This window comes from Oncorhynchus clarkii, chromosome 17 (assembly GCF_045791955.1).
Source record: "Oncorhynchus clarkii lewisi isolate Uvic-CL-2024 chromosome 17, UVic_Ocla_1.0, whole genome shotgun sequence".
Lineage (NCBI taxonomy): Eukaryota > Metazoa > Chordata > Actinopteri > Salmoniformes > Salmonidae > Oncorhynchus > Oncorhynchus clarkii.
This window is the reverse complement of record NC_092163.1, coordinates 2,180,126-2,206,999: the sequence shown is the minus strand read 5'-3', so window position 1 is coordinate 2,206,999 and position 26,874 is coordinate 2,180,126. Positions and strand designations below refer to the sequence as shown.

The 26,874-nt window shown below is 45.9% G+C and overlaps 1 protein-coding gene across 2 annotated transcripts in view; it reads left to right on the top strand.

Moving 5' to 3' along the window:
- Positions 1–3,254: 3,254 nt before the first annotated feature.
- LOC139370048 (zinc finger protein 850-like) overlaps positions 3,255–26,874 on the top strand; it is a 31,254-nt gene continuing 7,634 nt past the window's right edge. The window contains exons 1-5 of one of the 2 annotated variants that reach the window (XM_071109356.1): positions 3,255–3,657; positions 19,279–19,492; positions 24,076–25,001; positions 25,308–25,392; positions 25,579–26,594. In XM_071109356.1, coding sequence (XP_070965457.1) covers positions 3,649–3,657; positions 19,279–19,492; positions 24,076–25,001; positions 25,308–25,392; positions 25,579–26,594 — 2,250 coding nt within the window. In that variant the 5' untranslated portion in view covers positions 3,255–3,648. Of the gene's footprint in view, positions 3,658–19,278; positions 19,493–24,075; positions 25,002–25,283; positions 25,393–25,578; positions 26,595–26,874 lie in introns of both variants that reach the window. The other variant, XM_071109355.1, reaches the window with a different exon arrangement.

Below are 26,874 nucleotides of genomic sequence, written 5' to 3'. Positions count from 1 at the left end.
AAACTCCACAAATGAACTTTGAACAAGGCACACCTGTTAATTGAAATGCATTCCAGGTCACCAGTGGTAGAAAAAGTACCAAATTGTCAAATGAGTAAAAGTATAGATACCTTAATAGAAAATTACTTAAGTAAACGTGAAAGTCACCCAGTAAAATACTACTTGAGTAAAAGTCTAAAAGTATTTGATTTGAAATATACTTAACTGTCAAAAGTAGAAGTATTACTACTTACAACTTCCTTGTATTAAGAAAACCAGATGGGACAATTTTCTTGTTTTTATTTGTTTTATTTACAGATAGCCAGGGGCTCCAACACTCGGACATCATTTACAAACCAAGCATTTGTGTTTAGTTATTCCGCCAGACCAGAGACCGTCGGGACGACCAGGGATGTTCTCTTGATAAGTGTGTGAATTAGACCATTTTCCTGTCCTGCTATAAGCATTCCAAATGTAACTAGTACTTTAACTGAAGTACTTTACACCACTGCAGGTGACTACCTCATGAAGCTGGTTGAGAGAATGCCAAGAGTGTGCAAAACTGTCATCAAGGCAAAGGGTGGCTACTTTGAAAATTTTTAAATATATTTTGATTTGTTTAACACTTTTTATGGTTACTACATGACTCCATATGTGTTATTTCATAGTTGTGATGTTTTCACTATTATTCTACAATGTAGAAAAACCCTTGAACGAGTAGGTGTGTCCAAACTTTTGACTGGAACTGCATTGTAAAATGTATGTGTTTTCATTTGAATGAATTACCATATCGGTTTTCAACTTATTTGATGCCCAGAAAAGAGTACGAAGCCGAAAGGTTACATTTCATTCATCATAAACTACAACTCCCAACAGACTATCTTTCAAGAGTTTACAGCAGGGGAGAACAAGCTGCCTTCTCTCATTTAGGATATCAAGGCCGACCGGGGTACTGAGGCAGTGTTTTCAGAAAGTTGTAGTCCCCCATTATAATCAATGGGAATATGGCAAACTTCATGGTCAATATTCGTTCACATTATTTTTTCGTTACACAATATGACCAATACTTTTGACCAAGTCAGTTAAGAACAAATTCTTATTTTCAATGACAGCCTAGGAACAGTGGGTTAACTGCCTGTTCAGGGGCAGAACGACAGATTTTTACCTTGTCAGCTCGGGGATTTGATCTAGTAACCGGTTGCTAGTCCAACGCTCTAACCACTAGGTTACATGCCGCCCCCAAACAAGGTATGTCCTTGAACCGATTATTTAAAAATCACACACATCCCAATGAAAGGGAGCAGTGCTGAGCTAGCCTTCAACGTCACTTCCTGGAATAGCTCAAACTGCATGTGATGTTTCACCTCCTGGAGTAGCTCAAACTGCCGTGTTTCCAAAAAACTCCTCCATATAGCAAGATGGCGACATGCTGAAATGACACTTCCTGATCTTCAAACGCGCCACTGAGACTTCACATAAGGGTGACGCGGTTAATGGCTTCCTCCTTATTTTATACAGTCTGGTTTGCAGGTCTACAAAAAACTACTGGCAGGTTCAGTCACAAAACCCAGCATAATCTTTTTACCACGCTCCAGTATGGTAACAAGGCTGCAAGAGTGGTAGTTCAAATTTTCTAACTTTAGGAGATGGGAATTCGTTTCTGAGCGTCAAATATTTTGATAAAAGGCAACGGTTATGAGCAAATGTATATATCTTAAATGACCGCGTTTTCATGAATTTGATCATATAATCTTGAAGCCCATTCAAGAGATTATGGGACACGACCCAGAAGTAACGTGGAAGTGGCCCTCACCAGAGGAAAATGAACGGAGTGTCTAACTCGGCGGGAAATCTTTCTCTCTCCAGCAGGTGGCGTTGTTTTGCCCACCAAGCAAGGAGTTTTGTATGGAGGCCAAAGAGTGTCGGATTGTTCAACAACAAATAAAGATTTGCTACCTGAGTTTTATTTGGTCTAATAGGCGTAAAGCTTAAGTTGTTACGAGTGTACTTATATAAGTAGGACACGTGACATCCCCGAAACTTTAAGAAAAAAAAACACTTTATATCATCTCAAGATGGCTATGCATATTCATGAAATGGGGCATAGCATCTCTCCCCATTGAATAACGGCGGTTGACGTCAACAACCCTCATTGAATATTCAAAACTGGATTACAATAATGAGATGAGATGTATTCACCAATCCAAAGAAAGGATAGAGCGAAGCTTGACAGCCCGCCGTGCCGCTTTTGTGGACAACGACTCCCAACGGAGAGACGTACTGTATGTATCCTGTCAGTATATCCATCATATTTGCCGTGGCTTTCACAGCTATTTCAATCCAGGAAGTAAATTCCAAATGGTCTAATTTTCATGGAAGTAAATTCTAAGGCCCACCCAACAAAACAGGCTTCAAATAATGTGTTTCATGGTTCAGGAAGCGGAACCGAAAAATGAAGACCATTAATTGATAATGAATTGTATTAAGAGTAAGATTTGTGATCTACAACTTGTAAAAGTTGCTCGTTGCTTTTCTCCACTAGCGATGCGTGAGAAGGGTCGTCTGAAGTATATTACTGGGATTTACAATACACTACTACTAATCATTTATTACACTTCTATAGGGTTTTTCATAGAATCCCAAAACGCTTCAAACACAACAACACATTTTTTAAATGTATTTTTCCTTTATTTATTTAACTTGGCAAGTCAGTTAGGAACAAATTCTTATTTTCTATGACGGCCTAGGAACAGTGGGTTAACTGCCTTGTTCAGGGGCAGAACGACAGATTTGTACCTTGTCAGCTCGGGGGTTTGAACTTGCAACCTTCCGGTTCCTAGTCCAACGCTCTAACCACTAGGCTACCCTGCAACAACAAAAATGACAAGCAATATATCATGACAGGTCGACGAATAGAGGCCGAGTCTTTGAACGCTGCATCCTCCGAAGAGGAGCGGGTCAGTTCATGGTTTGAGCGGAGGGAGTGGTCAGAGGATGGTAGATGACGGTGATGGAATCTGCTGATAATCTTGTAGAGGTCAAGTCAGGGAAGCAGCCTGAGTCATGTAGCCCCTGGACTTCTCCTCTTCCACTCTGTGTATTACACATTTAGGTGATGCCTCAGGAGCTCTGCATATAAAATATCAATAACAGTCAACTCAGTATTATTAAAATATACATGTAAAACACCACTGCAATGTGCTCCTGAACTGGTGGTGGCGGTATAGCGGAGTCCACAGTAGAAGCTAATCCGGACCGGAAGTTAGACCGGAAGCAGAAAGACGCTGATGTAGCTAGCCAGCCGTCTGGATTAGCTGTCCACGTAATTGTGTTTGAAATTCGTCAAATATCACAATGATACGGTTGAAAAATATACTGTGACGTTGCCAAACTTGAACTGTAAACACGGATCAGGCAATATTTCCAAGTACTATTTTAATAGTTTTGTAATCGGGTTTAGCAAAGCAGTTAGCTAGCTTCCTGGCTGCCGTTAGCCTAGCTAGCTAACCTTTGTCAAATTGTAATGGCAAGTGCTACTATTTCATTCGCTAGCTAACGTGACCTCGTGGTGAACATTTCATTTCAGAGGAAGGACGTGGACGATTTCAGAAATTAATTTCCCGCTACAGCATTTAGCTAACTGCTTCAACAATTCCTGAAGGATTCAAGATGGAGGAGGTGAGAACCACGACTTTGGTTGCTAGCAAACGAAACGTTCTCTAGCTAGCTAGTTGTGTCCCGTTTCTCCACCCTTTTCCCAAAGTGTGCACTCCCAGATTTAAAAGAAGTATCGGATTGGTGTTAGCACAATGGGTAGTGGCTGGATGGAGATAACTAGCGTTAGCTATCAGTAGCGGGGATTGATCTTGTGGAAACCAAGTACACGTCGGCAGAATAGTAGCTAGCCTTTAGCATTCTCCACTCTTCTCCCGACATATACTTGGTTTACACACGAACACGACCATTCCCCGCTGCGCTGAGCGATTAGTTATTTTTGAGGTCGGTTCGATTCAGAAAAATAAACTATTTTCTGTTTCGATTATTGGGGTTGAATGATGCACAGGATACAATTATTAATAAAACTCCCATGATGGTAGTGATGACAGTTACTGCGCTTCACATATTAACCATTCATTTACTCTAAAATATGTCAGTTGTGTGTATTACATTTGTTTTATTTTATGACTTTCATTTTATGCCAAGTCATCTCAGAGCTACTGCCTGACAATCACTATTTTGTAGTTCTTTAAAGTAAAGAAGGCATACTTTTATGACTGCTGATTGAGGAAATTGGGATACCTAGTCAGTTGTACAACTGAATACCTTAACTGAAATGTGTCTAATACATTTAACCCAACCCCTCTGAACCAGAGAGAGCTGCCTTAATCAACATCCACCATGTCAGGGGCAGAACGACAGATTTTTACCTTGTCAACTCAGGGATTCGATTCAGCAGCCTTTCGGTTACTGGCCCAAAGCTCTAACCACTAGGCTACCTGCCTCTCCATGCAACTATCAATCACTTAGATCATGCATTTTCAGGTAGAGATACCTCTCAAATCATGCTGTAGCAGGCATAAAAGAAAGACAGACCAGACAAATAGATGCACATTAGATTATGGTCATTGTAGTTAGTTTAGCGCACGTGGTAATTATGTGGAATATTAGCTTGTTGGAAACTACAACTCCCTACTACATCTCACAGTTCAGGCTGGATCTGGTGTATCTAGAGAAACTGCAGTGTGCGCATTGAGCTCACAGAAAGAAATGAAACGTTGGTCAATTAGTTGTTTAAAAAAAAGGGAGAATAACAGATATTTTGGCGAATTGCTCAGCACTAGTGGAATGCCTTGTTATTTCTGTTGGTTGGGTCTACAGATCTCTCCCAGACCTAGCTAGGTTACTCAACTCAACTCCAAGGGTGAAGGAAGTTTCTGAAGAACAGAGCAGAGACCGGACATCGTGGAATTCCGCTCCCATGCCCTGAACCAGATCTAACCGTTCTCTGATTGTGTCGGTTGGGAGAATAGAGATGTCTTATTAAGATCGCAGCGTTGTACCTCTCATTAAGGCGTCTCTGAGCGCACGGGCAGCGCCATTGAGGCCATCTCCATTTTGAATGAGTAAATTTACTACTACTTCTATGAGTTGGTAAACAACCTGAAAGGGTGCATATCGCCTCCCGGAGGGTGTTATTTAAACAGTTATTAAGCCAAGGTTGGCCTGCAGTTATGGTATGTTTGCTCATGAGTATAATTCATTAGCAGGTCCCTCCTCCCTACCTGGATGGAATTATGTGATCCTTCTGCTCATGAGTATAATTCATTAGCAGGTCCCTCCTCCCTACCTGGATGGAATTATGTGATCCTTCTGCTCATGAGTATAATTCATTGGCAGGTCCCTCCTGCCTACCTGGATGAAATTATGTGATCCTTCTGCTCATGAGTATAATTCATTGGCAGGTCCCTCCTGCCTACCTGGATGGAATTATGTGATCCTTCTGCTCATGAGTATAACTAATTGGCAGGTCCCTCCTGCCTACCTGGATGGAATTATGTGATGCTTCTGCTCATGAGTATAATTAATTGGCAGGTCCCTCCTGCCTACCTGGATGAAATTATGTGATCCTTCTGCTCATGAGTATAATTAATTGGCAGGTCCCTCCTGCCTACCTGGATGAAATTATGTGATCCTTCTGCTCATGAGTATAATTAATTGGCAGGTCCCTCCTGCCTACCTGGATGAAATTATGTGATCCTTCTGCTCATGAGTATAATTAATTGGCAGGTCCCTCCTGCCTACCTGGATGAAATTATGTGATCCTTCTGCTCATGAGTATAATTAATTGGCAGGTCCCTCCTGCCTACCTGGATGAAATTATGTGATCCTTCTGCTCATGAGTATAATTCATTGGCAGGTCCCTCCTGCCTACCTGGATGAAATTATGTGATGCTTCTTTAAACCATAGGAAGTCCCACCCAGTTGACTACTTTCAAATGGTAAAATCAATCAAATGTATTTATAAAGTCCCTTTTACATTAACCGATGATGTCACAAAGTGCTGTACAGAAACCCAGCCTAAAACCCCAAACAGCAAGCAATGCAGATGTAGAAGCACCGTGGCTAGGAAAAACTCCCTAGAACAGCAGGAACCACAGAAGAAGCGTGGAGAGGAGTCATCAGGCCAGGTAGTCCTGAGGCATGGTCCAAGGGCTCAGGTCCTCAGAGAGAAGAAATTGAGAGAGAATTAGAGGGGGCGTGCTTAAATTCACACAGGACACCGGATAAGACAGGAGAAATACACCAGACTGACCCTAGCCCCCCCAACACGTAGACTATTACAGCATAAATACTGTAGGCTGAGAAAGGAGGGGTCAGGAGACATTGTGGCCCGTCCGACGAGACCCCCGGACAGGGCCAACCAGGCAGGATATAACCCCACCCACTTTGCCAAAGCACAGCCCCCACACCACTAGAGGGATATCTTCAAACCACCAACTTACTACCCTGAGACAAGGCCGAGTATAGCCCACAAAGATCTCCCCCATGGGAAACAAACCCGAGGGGGGGCCAACCCGGACAGGAAGATCACGTCAGTGACTCAACTCACTCAAGTGACACACCCCTCCTAGGGATGGCATGGAGGAGCGTCATTGACTCAGCCCCCTTAATAGGGTTAGAGGCAGACAATCCCAGAGAGGGGGGAACCGGCCAGGCAGTGACCGCAAGGGTGGTTCGTGGCTCCAGTGCCTTTCCGTTCACCTTCACACCCCTGAGCCAGACTACACTCAATCATAGGACCTACTGAAGAGCTGAGTCTTCAGTAAAGACTTAAAGGTCGAGACTGAGTCTGCGTCTCTCACATGGGTAGGCAGACCATTCCATAAAAATGGAGCTCTATAGGAGAAAACCCTGCCTCCAGCTGTTCTAGGGACAATAAGAAATATAGGGCTCGGGTATTTTTTGTATACCAGCTAGTTTCTTATGACAAATGTTTTTTGTTTTTGGGGTGCGACTGTATCTAGGCTATTACATTTAGGTCCTCAGTTGGCTAACTGATTTCTGTACTCTGACGTCTTTGGGTTGTCTGAGAATTTATAGCACAGCTTTTGATGTTCCTTGGTTGGGGTCTGAGCAGATTATTAGTTGCGATTGCAATCGTAATGAAGTGGGGGTCCGATAGTCCAGGATTTTTGAGGAAAAACATTAAGATCCACAACATTTATTCCACGGGACAAAACTAGGTCCAGAGTATGACTGTGGCAGTGAGTAGGTCCAGAGACATGTTGGACAAACCCCACTGAGTGGGTCTGTGGACTTTTCCATGTGAATGTTAGTCACCAAAAATTAGAATATTATCTGCCATGACTACAAGGTCCGATAGGAATTCAGGGAACTCAGTGAGGAACGCTGTATATGGCCCAGGAGGCCTGTAAACAATAGCTATAAAAAGTGAGAGGAGGCTGCATCAATGTCATGACTAGAAGCTCAAAAGATGAAAACGCAGTAGGTTTTTTTTGTGTAAATTAGAAATTTGGTATCGTAAATGTTAGCAACACCTCCACCTTTGTGGGATGTGCGGGGGATATGGTCACTAGTGTAACCAGGAGGAGAGGCCTCATTTCACACAGTAAATTCATCAGGCTTAAGCCATGTTTCAGTCAGGCCAATCACATCAAGATTATGATCAGTGATTAGTTCATTGACTATAACTGCCTTGGAAGTGAGGGATCTAACATTAAGTAGCCCTATTTTGAGAAGTGAGATATCAGAATATTTTTCAATAATGACAGGAATTGAGGTCTTTATTCCAGTGAGATTGTTAAGGAGAATGTTAAGTTATGTTAACATGTTAAGTTTTGCCCAACCTAGATCGAGGCACAGACACGGTCTCAATGGTGATAGCTGATCTGACTACACTGACTGTGCTAGTGGCAGACTCCACTAAGCTGGCAGTCAAGGCTAACAGGGGCATTATGCATTCGATCAGTTGACTTCACTCTGACTAATGTGTACTTCTCGCCTGACGTCATGTGTCTCTTGGTCGGTAGGGATGTCCTTGTCTCATCGCGCACCAGCGACTCCTGTTGCGGGCCGGGCGCAGTGCGCGCTAACCAAGGTTGCCAGGCGCACTGTGTTTCCTCCGACACATTGGTGCGGCTGGCTTCCGGGTTGGATGCGCGCCTTGTTAAGAAGCAGTGCAGCTTGGTTGGGTTGTGTATCAGAGGACGCATTACTTTCAACCTTCGTCTCTCCCGAGCCCGTACGGGAGTTGAAGCGATGAGACTAGCTACTAAAACAATTGGATACCACGAAATTGGGGAGAAAAATGGGTAAAGTAAAAAAAAAAAAAAAAGGACCACTAAACTAATAAGCCCACATAGACCTATAGGTAACTGCCAAAATATAGGGAACACTTGAGTCAATTAGGAATAATTTCTTCCAGGATGACAATACCCCCCCCATCCATCCATGAAACGCATCATTAAGTGACACGAGGAGGCTGCAGATTGGACGTCTCAGTCACCACGATGTAAACCACATGCCGTCTCAGTCACCACGATGTAAACCACGTGCCATGGCCGTCTCAGTCACCACAATGTAAACCACATGGCCGTCTCAGTCACCACGATGTAAACCACATGGCCGTCTCAGTCACCACGATGTAAACCACATGGCCGTCTCAGTCACCACGATGTAAACCACATGCCGTCTCAGTCACCACGATGTAAACCACATGCCGTCTCAGTCACCACGATGTAAACCACATGCCGTCTCAGTCACCACGATGTAAACCACATGCCGTCTCAGTCACCACGATGTAAACCACATGGCCGTCTCAGTCACCACGATGTAAACCACATGGCCGTCTCAGTCACCACGATGTAAACCACATGGCCGTCTCAGTCACCACGATGTAAACCACATGGCCGTCTCAGTCACCACGATGTAAACCACATGGCCGTCTCAGTCACCACGATGTAAACCACATGGCCGTCTCAGTCACCACGATGTAAACCACATGGCCGTCTCAGTCACCACGATGTAAACCACATGGCCGTCTGTCACCACGATGTAAACCACATGCCGTCTCAGTCACCACGATGTAAACCACATGGCCGTCTCAGTCACCACGATGTAAACCACGTGCCATGGCCCACTCAGTCACCACGATGTAAACCACGTGCCATGGCCCACTCAGTCACCACGATGTAAACCACATGGCCGTCTCAGTCACCACGATGTAAACCACATGGCCGTCTGTCACCACGATGTAAACCACATGGCCGTCTCAGTCACCACGATGTAAACCACATGGCCGTCTCAGTCACCACGATGTAAATCACATGTCCGTCTCAGTCACCACGATGTAAACCACATGGTCGTCTCAGTCACCACGATGTAAACCACATGGCCGTCTCAGTCACCACGATGTAAACCACGTGCCATGGCCGTCTCAGTCACCACGATGTAAACCACATGGCCGTCTCAGTCACCACGATGTAAACCACATGGCCGTCTGTCACCACGATGTAAACCACATGCCGTCTCAGTCACCACGATGTAAACCACATGGCCGTCTCAGTCACCACGATGTAAACCACGTGCCATGGCCCACTCAGTCACCATGATGTAAACCACATGGCCGTCTCAGTCACCACGATGTAAACCACATGGCCGTCTCAGTCACCACGATGTAAACCACATGGCCGTCTGTCACCACGATGTAAACCACATGGCCGTCTCAGTCACCACGATGTAAACCACATGGCCGTCTCAGTCACCACGATGTAAATCACATGTCCGTCTCAGTCACCACGATGTAAACCACATGTCCGTCTCAGTCACCACGATGTAAACCACGTGCCATGGCCGTCTCAGTCACCACGATGTAAACCACATGGCCGTCTGTCACCACGATGTAAACCACATGCCGTCTCAGTCACCACGATGTAAACCACATGGCCGTCTCAGTCACCACGATGTAAACCACGTGCCATGGCCCACTCAGTCACCACGATGTAAACCACGTGCCATGGCCCACTCAGTCACCACGATGTAAACCACATGGCCGTCTCAGTCACCACGATGTAAACCACATGGCCGTCTGTCACCACGATGTAAACCACATGGCCGTCTCAGTCACCACGATGTAAACCACATGGCCGTCTCAGTCACCACGATGTAAATCACATGTCCGTCTCAGTCACCACTATGTAAACCACATGGTCGTCTCAGTCACCACGATGTAAACCACATGGCCGTCTCAGTCACCACGATGTAAACCACGTGCCATGGCCGTCTCAGTCACCACGATGTAAACCACATGGCCGTCTCAGTCACCACGATGTAAACCACATGGCCGTCTGTCACCACGATGTAAACCACATGCCGTCTCAGTCACCACGATGTAAACCACATGGCCGTCTCAGTCACCACGATGTAAACCACGTGCCATGGCCCACTCAGTCACCATGATGTAAACCACATGGCCGTCTCAGTCACCACGATGTAAACCACATGGCCGTCTCAGTCACCACGATGTAAACCACATGGCCGTCTGTCACCACGATGTAAACCACATGGCCGTCTCAGTCACCACGATGTAAACCACATGGCCGTCTCAGTCACCACGATGTAAACCACATGTCCGTCTCAGTCACCACGATGTAAACCACATGCCGTCTCAGTCACCACGATGTAAACCACATGGCCGTCTCAGTCATCACGATGTAAGCCACATGTCCGTCTCAGTCACCACGATGTAAACCACATGTCCGTCTCAGTCACCACGATGTAAACCACGTGCCATGGCCGTCTCAGTCACCACGATGTAAACCACGTGCCAGGGCCGTCTCAGTCACCACGATGTAAACCACGTGGCCGTCTCAGTCACCACGATGTAAACCACATGGCCGTCTCTGTCACCACGATGTAAACCACATGGCCGTCTGTCACCACGATGTAAACCACATGGCCGTCTCAGTCACCACGATGTAAACCACATGGCCGTCTCTGTCACCACGATGTAAACCACATGGCCGTCTCAGTCACCACGATGTAAACCACATGGCCGTCTCAGTCACCACGATGTAAACCACATGGCCGTCTCAGTCACCACGATGTAAACCACATGGCCGTCTCAGTCACCAGATCTCAACCCAGTTGAACTATGGGAGATTCTGGAGCAGAGCCAGAGCCAGCGTTTTCCCACCACCATCAACAAAACAACAAATGATGTAATTTCTTGTGGAAGAAGGGTGTCGCATCCCTCCGATAGAGTTCCAGACACTTGTACCATCTATGTCAAAGCACATTGAAGCTTTTCTGATGGTGGCCCAGCGCCCTATTAACACACTTCATGGTGGGGTTTTATCATATATACATTCTCTGTAGTTGCTGTATCTATATTAAGACACCTTTATATTGGTGTTTTCTCATATATACATTCTCTGTAGTCGCTGTATCTATATTAAGACACCTTTATATTGGTGTTTTCTCATATATACATTCTCTGTAGTCGCTGTATCTATATTAAGACACCTTTATATTGGTGTTTCCTTTATTCTGGCAGTTATACTTTCGCCGTAGTAGATTTGTCTATATTAAGACGTGCAACATGCACGCAGTTACAAGCCTGCTGGAGGCGGACGAGCAATATCCACCGTCGTAGTACGGATGAAGCTGGCTAGCTTTGTAGCGGCCTGAGTAGATCTAGCTTTGTAGCGGCCTGAGTAGATCTAGCTTTGTAGCGGCCTGAGTAGATCTAGCTTTGTAGCGGCCTGAGTAGATCTAGCTTTGTAGCGGCCTGAGTAGATCTAGCTTTGTAGCGGCCTGAGTAGATCTAGCTTTGTAGCGGCCTGAGTAGATCTAGCTTTGTAGCGGCCTGAGTAGATCTAGCTTTGTAGCGGCCTGAGTAGATCTAGCTTTGTAGCGGCCTGAGTAGATCTAGCTTTGTAGCGGCCTGAGTAGATCTAGCTTTGCTTCGTAGTGTAACACTCTGGGAACTTCATCCTATGAGAGGAGTGTGCCGACATGGCAATGCTTTGTAATCGTATCCGTAAATTGACCGTTGATAATCAGATGATACTCGTGATCGGGGGGGAAAAAACTAGTGTTTTAATATTGCTAAGTAGATGTTGGCAAAATCTCCCTGCACGTTTATCGACCAAAAAAAGTTGCAGATTAGGAGCAGCGTGCGGACTGGTGTGTGTCCTTAATAAATTAGCGTTAATAAGTTAGCGTAACAATTTCCCCTACCCTCGCTCTGCGTGTTAGATATTATGCACATTGATAGTGTGTGTTCTTACCTATTGATGTATCATAGTAGCAGACTAACAGGAAGCAGCAGCAATCTGAATGACAAGACCCAAACTTGAGGAAAAGACCGGGTGAAATTATGAATGAGAAATACACCTTCACTTTATCCAATCAGAGCAGCAGGACCAACAGCCCCACCCTGTACTCCCAGGTCTATTTATTTATCCAATCAGAGCAGCAGGACCAACAGCCCGCCCTTCTGTTCTCCCAGGTCTATTTCTTTATCCAATCAGAGCAGCAGGACCAACAGCCCGCCCTTCTGTTCTCCCAGGTCTATTTCTTTATCCAATCAGAGCAGCAGGACCAACAGCCCGCCCTTCTGTTCTCCCAGGTCTATTTCTTTGTCCAATCAGAGCAGCAGGACCAACAGCCCACCCTTTTGTTCTCCCAGGTCTATTTCTATGGGCACAAGCACTGTTCATGACACAAACTGTTTTGGCAGGTTTAAAACTTATTCCCTGCAATTCTACACATTTTGTCATGGGGTGCAGAGAAAATGTAGCAATTTTTGAAGCACGTTTTCTTGCAATTCTATACATTTTGCCAATGTATAATGTTTATTGATGTGATATCTGAGTGACTCAAACATTAAACAAAATCTATGTGCTAAAAGAAAAACAAGCTAAAAAAACGTTAGTTGATCTGGACATTTCAGACCAGTTATAAATGTCTCTCTTAAGATCTGCAATGACTAACATGACACGAGGAACTGATGAATTAAAACATGTATTAAAAAATTACTTAAACCTTTATTTAACTAGGCAAGTCAGTTAAGAACAAATTCTTATTTACAATGCCGATGATGAACTACCCAAATTCTACATTTCACCTTGTGCGTTTTACTATTACAACTGAAATAAGTCATCCGTTTCGGAACCACTGATTTAGACCCCATAGTACCTCGCACCTGACTAATTGACATGAAAGCGCGGATAATTACAAAAAAAATAATCAAATTATAATTGCCCATATCGTTACGATTTTCGTTTTGCGTAGCTACTTGGCCACACCCCCGTCTTACGAGTGTTTTTAATGATGTACCGATCCTAACGGCCGAAGGTGTCACACGCATTTCCCCTAAACACCGTGCAGAGAGGATCCTCGCTAAGTGCGTCGTGTGTTGATACTGATAGGATGGAACGAACATGCATTTCCCCTCAACACCGTGCAGAGAGGATCCTCGCTAAGTGCGTCGTGTGTTGATACTGATAGGATGGAAAGAAAGGCAGCGCTGCTCTCGGATCAGTTTTTCCCCCATTCAAATCTTAATTGATCATTAGAATTATTCCACAATACTGACGACGGATCAGTTCCTAGAGAGGTATGATCACCTATAGGCCTTGTCTGCAAAAAACGAGGCGGCTTATTAATGCGCCAGGATGCTTCGATTCGGCTGGCGCCTAGCTCGGCTCGGCTAACCAAACACCTCGCATACTCCCTTTTAAAAGACCTAACCTTGGAAAAGGAAAAAAAAATGCGGCAATAGTACTGTTTGTCCATTTTGAGACGCCGTAGCCAATATACAGTTGGACTCAAAATAGTCCAAATTAACTTCAGAGATGACTCAAGAAATCTGTTATAAATTGACGTTTTTTTGCTGAGGAGATCTTAGTCGTGCAAAACTAAGATGTTTGGTGTACTTCCGGTTATATTAAAATGAAATCCTCTCCGAAATATCTCCATTTTTTTCAAAACAAGCCATAGAAAGTTAGTTGCAATTTCAATTTAATCCACCAGAAAAGACAGAACAAATAACACAACAAATAATATGGTTCAACTGAAATATACTAATTCATTAAATAAAATTAATGATTTTTTTTTTTGAAAAGGTATAATCTTTGTAAATAAAATACATGGGACTGGTGGAGTTATGTCACACATGCAGTTAGAGATGAAACGTTATGAAAATGTTATCGGTGTTGTCGGTGTTGTCAGTTATTTTCTTCTCTTCCCGGCTTCGTGAGAAGCCTTGGACCAGATGATGGCAGGCCTTGACTGCTGTGTCAACGCTCTGAATTTTCAGAGCCTTTTGAGATAGCCAGATTCCAATGATGGCCAAAGCACCCAAGTCACAGCACCCTTCAAAAGCCTTGATCATGTTTGTTGTGTTGTCTGTGGTTATGCAGACCAGGTCTTTCTTGTTGATCTCCCCATTCTTCCAGCATATTCTCAATTCTCTGATGTTGTGTGAGCCGAGTGATCTTCTGGGAAGAACTGTGTTTCCAGGCAGTTTGATTCCAGTTGCCAGTTTGGGGTGAGGTAATGGATAGTGAAGCTGATGTGGGGTTGAACCACTTTCACTGGTCCAGAGGTCAGTAGTTGCAGCAAACCATGTGCCTTGTTGCATGTTCTGCAGACAGGATGACCATCTTCGATTAAGTTTCCCTCAGCACTCTTGTAAAAGCCAAAATACGACCACACTTCAGATTTGGTCCTCTTAGGAAGGCTGAAAAAATCTCCCAAGCGCTGTCACTGCCTTCCGCCTTGTTTTCACACAAAACCAAACCCGCGGTGCGTCGTCAGACTGTCGCTAACTTTGTTTGATGCTGGACTGTTTTGACCGTGAGTTTTTCAAACCGCGGTAATCAAACACGGTTTTAATGATAATTCAAATTTGAAACGGTATTACTAACCGTCTGGAATTGTACCGTGTTTTATCGTGAAACCGGTAACCGCTTCATCCCCACATGCAGCTAACAAAAATATATGGAAATGTCTGCTCTACCCAAAACCGCGAAAATGGAAGAGGCAAGTGGAAGTGGAAGTAAAGTAAGGAGCTTGTCTGTCGGCCGACAGGTTTTTGGATATAAAGAGGGACTTGATCGAACAAAATTAACATTTATTGGGTAACTGGGAGACTTGTGAGTGTAACCATATGAAGATCATCAAAGGTAAGTGATTAATTTTAATGCATTAAAGACCAAAGTTGGTTAAAGAAAATTGTAGAAAATGAAGTATACCAGTTTAACCTCTCTAGGGGGTGTGGGATGCTCCCGTCCCACCTGGCCAACATTCAGTGAAATTGCAGAGTGCCAAATTCAAAAACAGAAATACTCATTATAAAAATGAATAAACCATACAAGTGTTATACATCGGTTTAAAGATGAACTTCTTGTTCATCCAACCACGGTGTCACATTTCAAAAAGGCTTTACGGCGAAAGCAAACCATGCGATTATCTGAGAACAGCGCCCAGCAGAGAAATCATTACAAACAGTCACCAGCCAAGTAGACGAGTAACAAAAGTCAGAAATGGCGATAAAATGTATCAGATAGGTCAGATGATTGTGGAGGCCAGGTCATCTGATGCAGCACTCCACTCTCCTTCTTTGTCAAATAGCCCTTACACAGCCTGGATGTGTTGGTTCATTGTCCTGTTGAAAAACAAATTATATTCTCAATAAGCGCAAACCAGAGGGGAAGGTGTATCGCTGCAGAATGCTGTGGTAGCCGTGCTGGTTAAGTGTGCCTTGAATTCTAAATAAATCACCAACCGTGTCACCAGCAAAGCACCATCACACCTCCTCCTCCATACTTCAGGTGGGAACCACCCATGCAGAGATCATCCATTCAAATACAAGGCGGTTGGAATGAAAAATTTGGACTCATCAGACCAAAGGACAGATTTCCACACATTATTGGTGTCCTTTAGTAGTGGTTTCTTAGCAACAATTGGCACATGAAGGCCTGATTCACACAGTCTCCTCTGAACAGTTGATGTTGAGATGTGTCTGTTACTTGAACTCTGAAGCATTTATTTGGGCTGCAATCTGAGGTGCAGTTAACTCTAATGAATGTATCCTCTTCAGTAGAGATCATTCGGGGTCTTCCTTTCCTCATGAGAGCCAGTTATTTCATATTAATGCATTAAGAAGGAAAGAAGGATGCATTAAGAAGGAAAGGCACACCTGTTAATTGAAAAGCATTCCAGGTGATTACCTCATGAAGCTGGCTGAGAGAATGCCTAGAGTGTGCAAAGGGGGGCTCCTTTTGAAGAATCTCAAATATGAAATATATTTTATCTTGTATAACACTTATTTTGGTTACTACAGGATTCCATATGTGTTATTTTATAGTTTTGATGTCTTCACGATTATTCTACAATGTAGAAAATAGTAAAAATAAAGAAACCCTTGAATGAGTAGGTGTCAACTTTTGACTGGTACTGTGTGTGTGTGTGTGTGTGTATGTATGTATGTGTGTATATATATATATATATATATATATATATATATATATATATATATCTCTTGATTCTATATTTTGCAGAGATCTTCTATGTATTTATATTTTAAAAGGGCGTCTAACGACACACTGAGCTGTTCTGAGTGGTCTGAGGTGGTTAGTGAATAACAAGCATTTTCAATTACAACTGAGAAACAGCTCAGAGATTTAGTGATGCTCCTACGAAGACAACAGAGAAACAGCTCAGAGATTTAGTGATGCTCCTACGAAGACAACTGAGAAACAGCTCAGAGATTTAGTGATGCTCCTACGAAGACAACTGAGAAACAGCTCAGAGATTTAGTGATGCTCCTACGAAGACAACTGAGAAACAGCTCAGAGATTTAGTGATGCTCCTACGAAGACAACTGAGAAACAGCTCAGAGATTTAGTGATGCTCCTACGAAGACAACAGAGAAACAGCTCAGAGATTTAGTGATGCTCCTACGAAGACAACAGAGAAACAGCTCAGAGATTTAGTGATGCTTCTACGAAGACAACTGAGAAACAGCTCAGAGATTTAGTGATGCTCCTACGAAGACAACTGAGAAACAGCTCAGAGATTTAGTGATGCTCCTACGAAGACAACTGAGAAACAGCTCAGAGATTTAGTGATGCTCCTACGAAGACAACTGAGAAACAGCTCAGAGATTTAGTGATGCTCCTACGAAGACAACAGAGAAACAGCTCAGAGATTTAGTGATGCTCCTACGAAGACAACTGAGAAACAGCGCAGAGATTTAGTGATGCTCCTACGAAGACAACTGAGAAACAGCTCAGAGATTTAGTGATGCTCCTACGAAGACAACTGAGAAACAGCTCAGAGATTTAGTGATGCTCCTACGAAGACAACAGAGAAACAGCTCAGAGATTTAGTGATGCTCCTACGAAGGTTCTAACGATGCACTTTAGTGTTAAAGTGATGCTCCAGAGCTTTTAACAGCAGCCAGTAGTTGTGAATGTAGAGTTCACGAGCCACAACGAGCCCCCCCCAAATTGTGCACTTCCTCCTTTTATGTAGTTATTTTTATTTTTTTGCAATTCATGATATGATACAAATCCAATTTGTTCAATATGTTACAAATTTGTGAGCGCTTAAGATCACGGACTACATCTTCAAGGCGCTGTTGGGAAACTGGGCTGAGAGGAGAAAGAACAGTGTTGTCTGTCAGGGCCTGTAGTCATAGTCTTTATTGTCAGGGCCTGTAGTCATAGTCTTTATTGTCAGGGCCTGTAGTCATAGTCTTTATTGTCAGGGCCTGTAGTCATAGTCTTTATTGTCAGGGCCTGTAGTCATAGTCTTTATTGTCAGGGCCTGTAGTCATAGTCTTTATTGTCAGGGCCTGTAGTCATAGTCTTTATTGTCAGGGCCTGTAGTCATAGTCTTTATTGTCAGGGCCTGTAGTCATAGTCTTTATTGTCAGGGCCTGTAGTCGTAGTCTTTATTGTCAGGGCCTGTAGTCGTAGTCTTTATTGTCAGGGCCTGTAGTCGTAGTCTTTATTGTCAGGGCCTGTAGTCGTAGTCTTTATTGTCAGGGCCTGTAGTCGTAGTCTTTATTGTCAGGGCCTGTAGTCATAGTCTTTATTGTCAGGGCCTGTAGTCATAGTCTTTATTGTCAGGGCCTGTAGTCATAGTCTTTATTGTCAGGGCCTGTAGTCATAGTCTTTATTGTCAGGGCCTGTAGTCATAGTCTTTATTGTCAGGGCCTGTAGTCATAGTCTTTATTGTCAGGGCCTTTAGTCATAACGTACCAGTATGTATTAATACACACATGTACCAGTATGTATTAATACACACATGTACCAGTATGTATTAATACACACATGTACCAGTATGTATTAATACACACATGTACCAGTATGTATTAATACAAACATGTACCAGTATGTATTAATACAAACATGTACCAGTATGTATTAATACACACACATGTACCAGTATGTATTAATACACACATGTACCAGTATGTATTAATACACACACATGTACCAGTATGTATTAATACACACATGTACCAGTATGTATTAATACACACACATGTACCAGTATGCATTAATACACACACATGTACCAGTATGCATTAATACACACACATGTACCAGTATGTATTAATACACACACATGTACCAGTATGTATTAATACACACACATGTACCAGTATGTATTAATACACACACATGTACCAGTATGTATTAATACACACATGTACCAGTATGTATTAATACACACACATGTACCAGTATGTATTAATACACACACATGTACCAGTATGTATTAATACACACACATGTGAATTGGAAATGTGTTATTTATTTTTTTGTGTGTGTGCATATTCCTACTCTCCCTGAGACTCTCTGAGGGAATAGGGTCAAGGGTCACCGTAGAATACCTTTCATACAGGCTTGTTAACCCATAGCAGGCTAATGAGTGTGAATAGGGTCAAGGGTCACCGAAGAATAGGCTTGTAACCCCACAGCAGGCTAATGAGTGTGGATAGGGTCAAGGGTCACCGTAGAATACCTTACATACAGGCTTGTTAACCCACAGCAGGCTAATGAGTGTGAATAGGGTCAAGGGTCACCGTAGAGTCCCTTTTATACAGGCTTGTTAACCCACAGCAGGCTAATGAGTCAGGAGAAGGTGGTTCTTAAATGATGATGTCGTTTTTTTTAACTGACAAGTGGCACCGACTGTTTGTTTTACTATACAGTGTGTTGCGATTTAAATACAATTTGATTTGATTCTGTATTCTAGGACTTTGGTGGGCCGTCCCCATCCTGCTCAACTGAACCCCGACCAACGCTGTCACTGGGTCCTGACGGTAACCACGGTGACCGGGACCACACACCGCAGGGGCAGGAGTTTGGTTACCCTGGAGGCCTTGACAACTTCAGTGAAATACCTAGATTTAACATCGTAGTCAAAGAGGAGGAGGAAGATTTAGAGGAGTGGAGTTTTAATTATACAGGTAAGTAGCCGACTGAATGTTAACTAGAAATAAAATGGTTCTCTCTCAAGAGGGCAATGCAATTTGATGAGTTTTTAAAGATGGATTCCTCATTAGGGGAAACGGATCCACTGCTCTTTGTTATTTCTTATGTTTTGTAGATGAAACGGATGTGAGCAGCTTGGTATTTTTTGTTGTTGCAGTATCTGCTGTTCTGTCACCCATGCAATGTCTGAGGAGGAAAATAACAGTGTTGGTTGTAATGATGTCTGAGGAGAAAAATAACAGTGTTGGTTGTAATGATGTCTGAGGAGAAAAATAACAGTGTTGGCTGTAATGATGTCTGAGGAGGAAAATAACAGTGTTGGTTGTAATGATGTCTGAGGAGGAAATAACAGTGTTGGTTGTAATGATGTCTGAGGAGGAAATAACAGTGTTGGTTGTAATGATGTCTGAGGAGGAAAATAACAGTGTTGGTTGTAATGATGTCTGAGGAGGAAAATAACAGTGTTGGTTGTAATGATGTCTGAGGGGGGAAAGAACAGTGTTGGCTGTAGTGATGTCTGAGGAGGAAAATAACAGTGTTGGCTGTAATGATGTCTGAGGGGGGAAAGAACAGTGTTGGCTGTAATGATGTTTGTGGGGGGAAAGAACAGTGTTGGTTGTAATGATGTCTGAGGGGGGAAATAACAGTGTTGGCTGTAATGATGTCTGTGGGGGGAAAGAACAGTGTTGGTTGTAATGATGTCTGTGGGGGGAAAGAACAGTGTTGGTTGTAATGATGTCTGGGGGGGAAAGAACAGTGTTGGTTGTAATGATGTCTGTGGGGGGAAAGAACAGTGTTGGTTGTAATGATGTCTGTGGGGGGAAAGAACAGTGTTGGTTGTAATGATGTCTGAGGGGGGAAAGAACAGTGTTGGCTGTAATGATGTCTGAGGAGAAAAATAACAGTGTTGGTTGTAATGATGTCTGAGGGGGGAAAGAACAGTGTTGGCTGTAATGATGTCTGAGGAGAAAAATAACAGTGTTGGTTGTAATGATGTCTGAGGGGGGAAAGAACAGTGTTGGCTGTAATGATGTCTGAGGAGGAAAATAACAGTGTTGGTTGTAATGATGTCTGAGGAGGAAAATAACAGTGTTGGTTGTAATGATGTCTGAGGAGGAAAATAACAGTGTTGGTTGTAATGATGTCTGAGGAGGAAAATAACAGTGTTGGTTGTAATGATGTCTGAGGGGGGAAAGAACAGTGTTGGTTGTAATGATGTCTGTCTGAGGGTGTAAAGAACAGTGTTGGCTGTAATGATGTCTGAGGGGGGAAAGAACAGTGTTGGCTGTAATGATGTCTGGGGGGGAAAGAACAGTGTTGGTTGTAATGATGTCTGAGGGGGGAAAGAACAGTGTTGGCTGTAATGATGTTTGAGGAGGAAAATAACAGTGTTGGCTGTAATGATGTCTGAGGGGGGAAAGAACAGTGTTGGCTGTAATGATGTCTGAGGGGGGAAAGAACAGTGTTGGCTGTAATGATGTTTGTGGGGGGAAAGAACAGTGTTGGTTGTAATGATGTCTGAGGGGGGAAAGAACAGTGTTGGCTGTAATGATGTCTGTGGGGGGAAAGAACAGTGTTGGCTGTAATGATGTCTGAGGAGGAAAATAACAGTGTTGGCTGTAATGATGTCTGAGGGGGGAAAGAACAGTGTTGGCTGTAATGATGTCTGAGGGGGGAAAGAACAGTGTTGTCTGTAGTGATGTCTGAGGGGGGAAAGAACAGTGTTGGTTGTAATGATGTCTGAGGGGGAAAGAACAGTGTTGGCTGTAGTGATGTATGAGGGGGAAAGAACAGTGTTGACTGTAATGGTGTCTGTGGGGGGAAAGAACAGTGATGGCTGTAATGATGTCTGAGGGGAAAAGAACAGTGTTGGCTGTAGTGATGTCTGAGGGGGAAAGAACTGTGTTGGTTGTTTACAGTAACGTCTTTAGTTTCACGTGTTAGTTTCACCATTAAAGATTCCAGCTTTATTGTCCCATGTGGGCAATTAATTAGTCTGGTCCCGGACCTGCTTTCCTTGTTGCCGGGGCGATTTTAATTCCACGTGATGCAAACTTTCATCGACAGGGGGGGCGATAAAGTCCTAGTCAGACACATCCAACTTTTTTTATTTTTTTTAATCCCTAAAATTAATGTTTGCCTATTTTAAATGGTTTGGATGGTTATTTATTGTCTTGAGACAGACAGATATATTGTTATTTTATTTCTGTCACGGCCTCCTACCCACGGGCCCCCTACCCACGGGCCCCTACCCACGGCCCCCTATCCACGGCCCCCTACCCACGGCCCCCTACCCACGGGCCCCCTACCCACGGGCCCCTACCCACGGCCCCCTACCCACAGCCCCCTACCCACGGCCCCCTACCCACGGCCCCCTACCCACGGCCCCCAACCCACGGCCCCTACCCACAGCCCCCTACCCACAGCCCCCTACCCACAGCCCCCTACCCACAGCCCCCTACCCACGGCCCCCTACCCACGGCCCCCTACCCACGGCCCCCTACCCACGACATCCTACCCACAGCCCCCTACCCACGGCATCCTACCCACAGCCCCATACCCACGGCCCCCTACCCACAGCCCCTACCCACAGCCTCCTACCCACAGCCTCCTACCCACAGCCTCCTACCCACAGCCTCCTACCCACATCCCCCTACCCACATCCCCCTACCCACATCCCCCTACCCACAGCCCCCTACCCACAGCCCCCTACCCACAGCCCCCTACCCACAGCCTCCTACCCACGGCCTCCTACCCACGGCCTCCTACCCACGGCCCCCTACCCACATCCCCCTACCCACATCCCCCTACCCACAGCCCCCTACCCACAGCCCCCTACCCACAGCCTCCTACCCACAGCCTCCTACCCACAGCCCCCTACCCACAGCCCCCTTCCCACGGCCCCCTACCCACAGCCTCCTACCCACAGCCCCCTACCCACATATCCCTACCCACAGCCCCCTACCCACATCCCCCTACCCACAGCCCCCTACCCACAGCCTCCTACCCACGGCCTCCTACCCACGGCCCCCTACCCACGGCCCCCTACCCACGGCCCCCTACCCACGGCCCCCTACCCACGGCCCCCTACCCACGGCCCCCTACCCACGGCCGCCTACCCACGGCCTCCTACCCACGGCCTCCTACCCACGGCCTCCTACCCACAGCCTCCTACCCACAGCCTCCTTCCCACAGCCCCCTACCCACAGCCCCCTACCCACAGCCCCCTATCCACAGCCTCCTACCCACAGCCCTCCTACCCACAGCCTCCTACCCACGGCCCCCTACCCACAGCCCCCTTCCCACGGCCCCCTACCCACAGCCTCCTACCCACAGCCCCCTACCCACATCCCCCTACCCACAGCCCCCTACCCACAGCCCCCTACCCACAGCCCCCTACCCACAGCCCCCTACCCACATCCCCCTACCCACAGCCCCCTACCCACGGCCCCCTACCCACATCCCCCTACCCACGGCCCCCTACCCACGGCCCCCTACCCACGGCCCCCTACCCACGGCCCCCTACCCACGGCCCCCTACCCACGGCCCCCTACCCACGGCCCCCTACCCACGGCCTCCTACCCACAGCCTCCTACCCACTGCCTCCTACCCACGGCCTCCTACCCACGGCCTCCTACCCACTGCCTCCTACCCACGGCCTCCTACCCACGGCCTCCTACCCACGGCCCCCTACCCACGGCCTCCTACCCACGGCCTCCTACCCACGGCCCCCTACCCACGGCCCTCTACCCACGGCCCCCTTCCCACGGCCCCCTACCCACGGCCCCCTACCCACGGCCTCCTACCCACGGCCTCCTACCCACGGCCTCCTACCCACGGCCTCCTACCCACAGCCCCCTACCCACGGCCCCCTACCCACGGCCTCCTACCCACGGCCTTCTACCCACGGCCTCCTACCCACGGCCCCCTACCCACGGCCTCCTACCCACATCCCCCTACCCACGGCCTCCTACCCACGGCCTCCTACCCACGGCCTCCTACCCACGGCCTCCTACCCACGGCCTTCTACCCACGGCCTTCTACCCACGGCCTCCTACCCACGGCCTCCTACCCACGGCCCCCTACCCACGGCCCCCTACCCACGGCCCCCTACCCACGGCCTCCTACCCCCAGCCTCCTACCCACAGCCCCCTACCCACAGCCCCCTACCCACAGCCTTCTACCCACAGCCTTCTACCCACAGCCCTCTACCCACAGCCTTCTACCCACAGCCTTCTACCCACAACCCTCTACCCACAGCCACAGCCTCCTACCCACAGCCTCCTACCCACAGCCTCCTACCCACAGCCTCCTACCCACAGCCCCCTACCCACAGCACCCTACCCACAGATAGACAATACTTTAAATCCCTCTGACGATACTTTAATGCCCCTCGAGGAGATGATTTATTAGTTTTAATACATGAACCTAGAGCGCTACAGTAGATTATGATACCCTAGTTCCTGTATAGGGCCAGGTCAAAAGTAGTGTGCTATATAGGAAATTGGGTAGCATCTGGGACGCACCGTAACTTGTTTTATCCCTACTGTTGTAACAGGAGAGAGTCCAAACCCCAGCTCTAGTGACGAGGCATCAGCAGAACGACGCCAGGAGAATCGCACAGCTAAGAAGACGTTTTACCGCTGCCCGGAGTGTGGGAAAGAGTTTCCTCACCCATCAAAACTACAGAGACATCTTAGAACGCACACAGGAGAGAAACCATATCCTTGCTCTGTGTGCGGGAAGAGATTCAGTGATACGGGGACCCTCAAAACACACGAGAGGTTGCACACAGGAGAGAAACCGTACATCTGCCCGGAAAAGAACTGTTGGAAGAGGTTTGTCAGCCAAGGAGAGTTAAAACTACACCATCGGACACACACCGGAGAGAAACCTTGCCACTGCTCTGTGTGTGGGAAGAGTTTCTCACGTATGTGGCACTTGAAGGTCCACATGATGACGCACGCCGGAGAAAAGCAGAGACTCAGCATGAAAAAACCTTTCCCATGCTCTGAGTGTGAGAGGGGCTGCAACTCTGCAGCAGAGCTCAAGATGCACCAGAGGATGCACACGGGGGAGAGACCTTACCAGTGTTCCACATGCAAAAAGACCTTTGTTTTCCCAAGCTCTCTAACAAGACATGAACAATCCCATATAAGCGAAGCGAATAGTACCGCCAAGCCGTACAGCTGCTCAGAATGTGGGAAGGAATTCACTCAGCCGTGGACCTTAAAGATACACATGCGCCAGCACACCGGAGAAAAACCGTACCACTGCTCTCAATGCGAGAAGAGGTTCTCGTCGTCGTCACTCCTTAAAAGACACCAGAGGGTTCACACCGGAGAGAAACCATTCCAGTGCTCCGACTGCGGGAAGAGTTTCTCCTCGTCAGCGAATAGAACCAGTCACCGTCGTCGTATCCATGAAGGTATACAGGGTGGGTCACAGCGGCAGGAGGCCACCTCTGTGGACGGTACCAATAAGGTAGGTTTATATGGTGTATCCAGTGCAATTTTGTATTTATTTTCCTTCTTAATAAGTTTTATTTTTAAATCTGTGTTGGTGGATTCCAGATTTCCTGCTTATTTCTTTCTGATTCCAGGAATCTTCCAACTTGTATTTCTGGAAAAAAATTGAATTTTTTAAGAAAGTTACTGGAATTTTGCACCCTTAAACCAGTCATTAAGGCCCTTAACACAATATAACTAAGATTCATGCTGCTGTTGACATATTATACTGAATGAGTTGTCTGATTATTAACCCTAGGCTTATGTTGACCAAAACAACCAGGTTGAACCCACAGTTGTAGAGGAGTCTGGTCTCAGTCTAGTACTAGATGTCAAAGTAAAAGAAGAGGAGGAAGATCCTGCTTTTGGTGAGTTCAAAGATTAATTTATTAAGGTATGGGTTAGCCTACACATTCACGTTTACTTTATTTTAGGAAATTTAAATAAATTGTGTATTTCCAATTACCCAAATTAAGAAACATCTATATTATTGACAGTCTCAAATCTTAACATATTTGAGGTGCTTACTTATCCATACGACCTCTTTACCACAGCAGAGAGACCTGACCATTGCTCTGAGAGTGAGGCGAGTCCCTCTACATTAGGAGGACCTGACCAACACCAGGAGAACAACAAAGCTCTGGGCCCTCACATCTGCTCAACGTGTGGAAAAGAACTATCCAGCTCCTACAAACTAATGCTACACCAGAGAACACACACAGGAGAGAAGCCTTACGAGTGTATGGTGTGTGGGAAGGGCTTCTCCCAAGCCGCAAACCTCAAGACGCACCAGAAAGTGCACAGTGGAGAGAAGCCGTACCCCTGCTCTGACTGCGGGAGCAGGTTTACTCACATGGGAGACTTGAAGAGACACCAGTTGTTGCACTCGGGTGAGAAACCTTATAGCTGCCCCGAGTGCGGGAAGAGTTTTTCTCAGTTGGCGCACCTAAAATCTCACCAACAGACACACACAGGCGAGAAACCTTTCCTCTGTGCTCATTGTGAAAAGACTTTCTCCACTGCGGCCAAGCTGAAGAACCACGAGAGAGTGCACACTGGCGAGAGACCTTACTGCTGCTCCTACTGCCCCAAGCGCTTTGCTCTATCTGGGACACTTGTGAAGCATGAACGACTCCACACCGGAGAAACGCCGTACCAATGTGGAGAATGCGGTAAGGGATTTGCTCAACTGGTGTCCTTGAAAATACATGCTCAATCACACACTGGAGTCAACTTCTACAAATGTTTCCATTGTGACCAGAGCTTCTCCACTTCAACCAAGCTGAAGGAACATCAGAGAATCCACACTGGGGAGAACCTGTACCAATGCACCGAATGTGGGAAGAGTTTCACTATCGAGTCAAAGCTGCTGAAACACCAGAGAGTTCACACTGGAGAGAAACCGTATCAGTGCTCCGGGTGTGGAATGAGGTTCTCGCTCTCTGAGAACCTACTGAGACACCAGCGTAACTCTTCGGGGATCTGTGGTGCTGTGAGCCTTAACCAGGCTACTGGGAGTGGGATTCCACTTCTACAAGATGCTGCTGTCTTCCCGAATATACTGGTCAAGGTCGGTGGAAATTATTATTCTATCAACCCAACTTTTGTCCAAGTTGCTGTGGTCCTCTCAATAAAGCTCAACTTTTGTCCTTCATATAGGGCCAATCTTTCACCTTTAATTCTAAAGGCCCATGTCCCAGACACAGATTAAGACTAGCCCTGGACTAAGCATTAGCCTAGTCGTTAGAGCAATGGGCCAGTAACCAAAAGGTTGCTGGATCGAATCCCCGAGTTTACAAGGTAAAAAATCTGTTGTTCTGCCCCTGAACAAGGCAGTTAACCCACTGTTC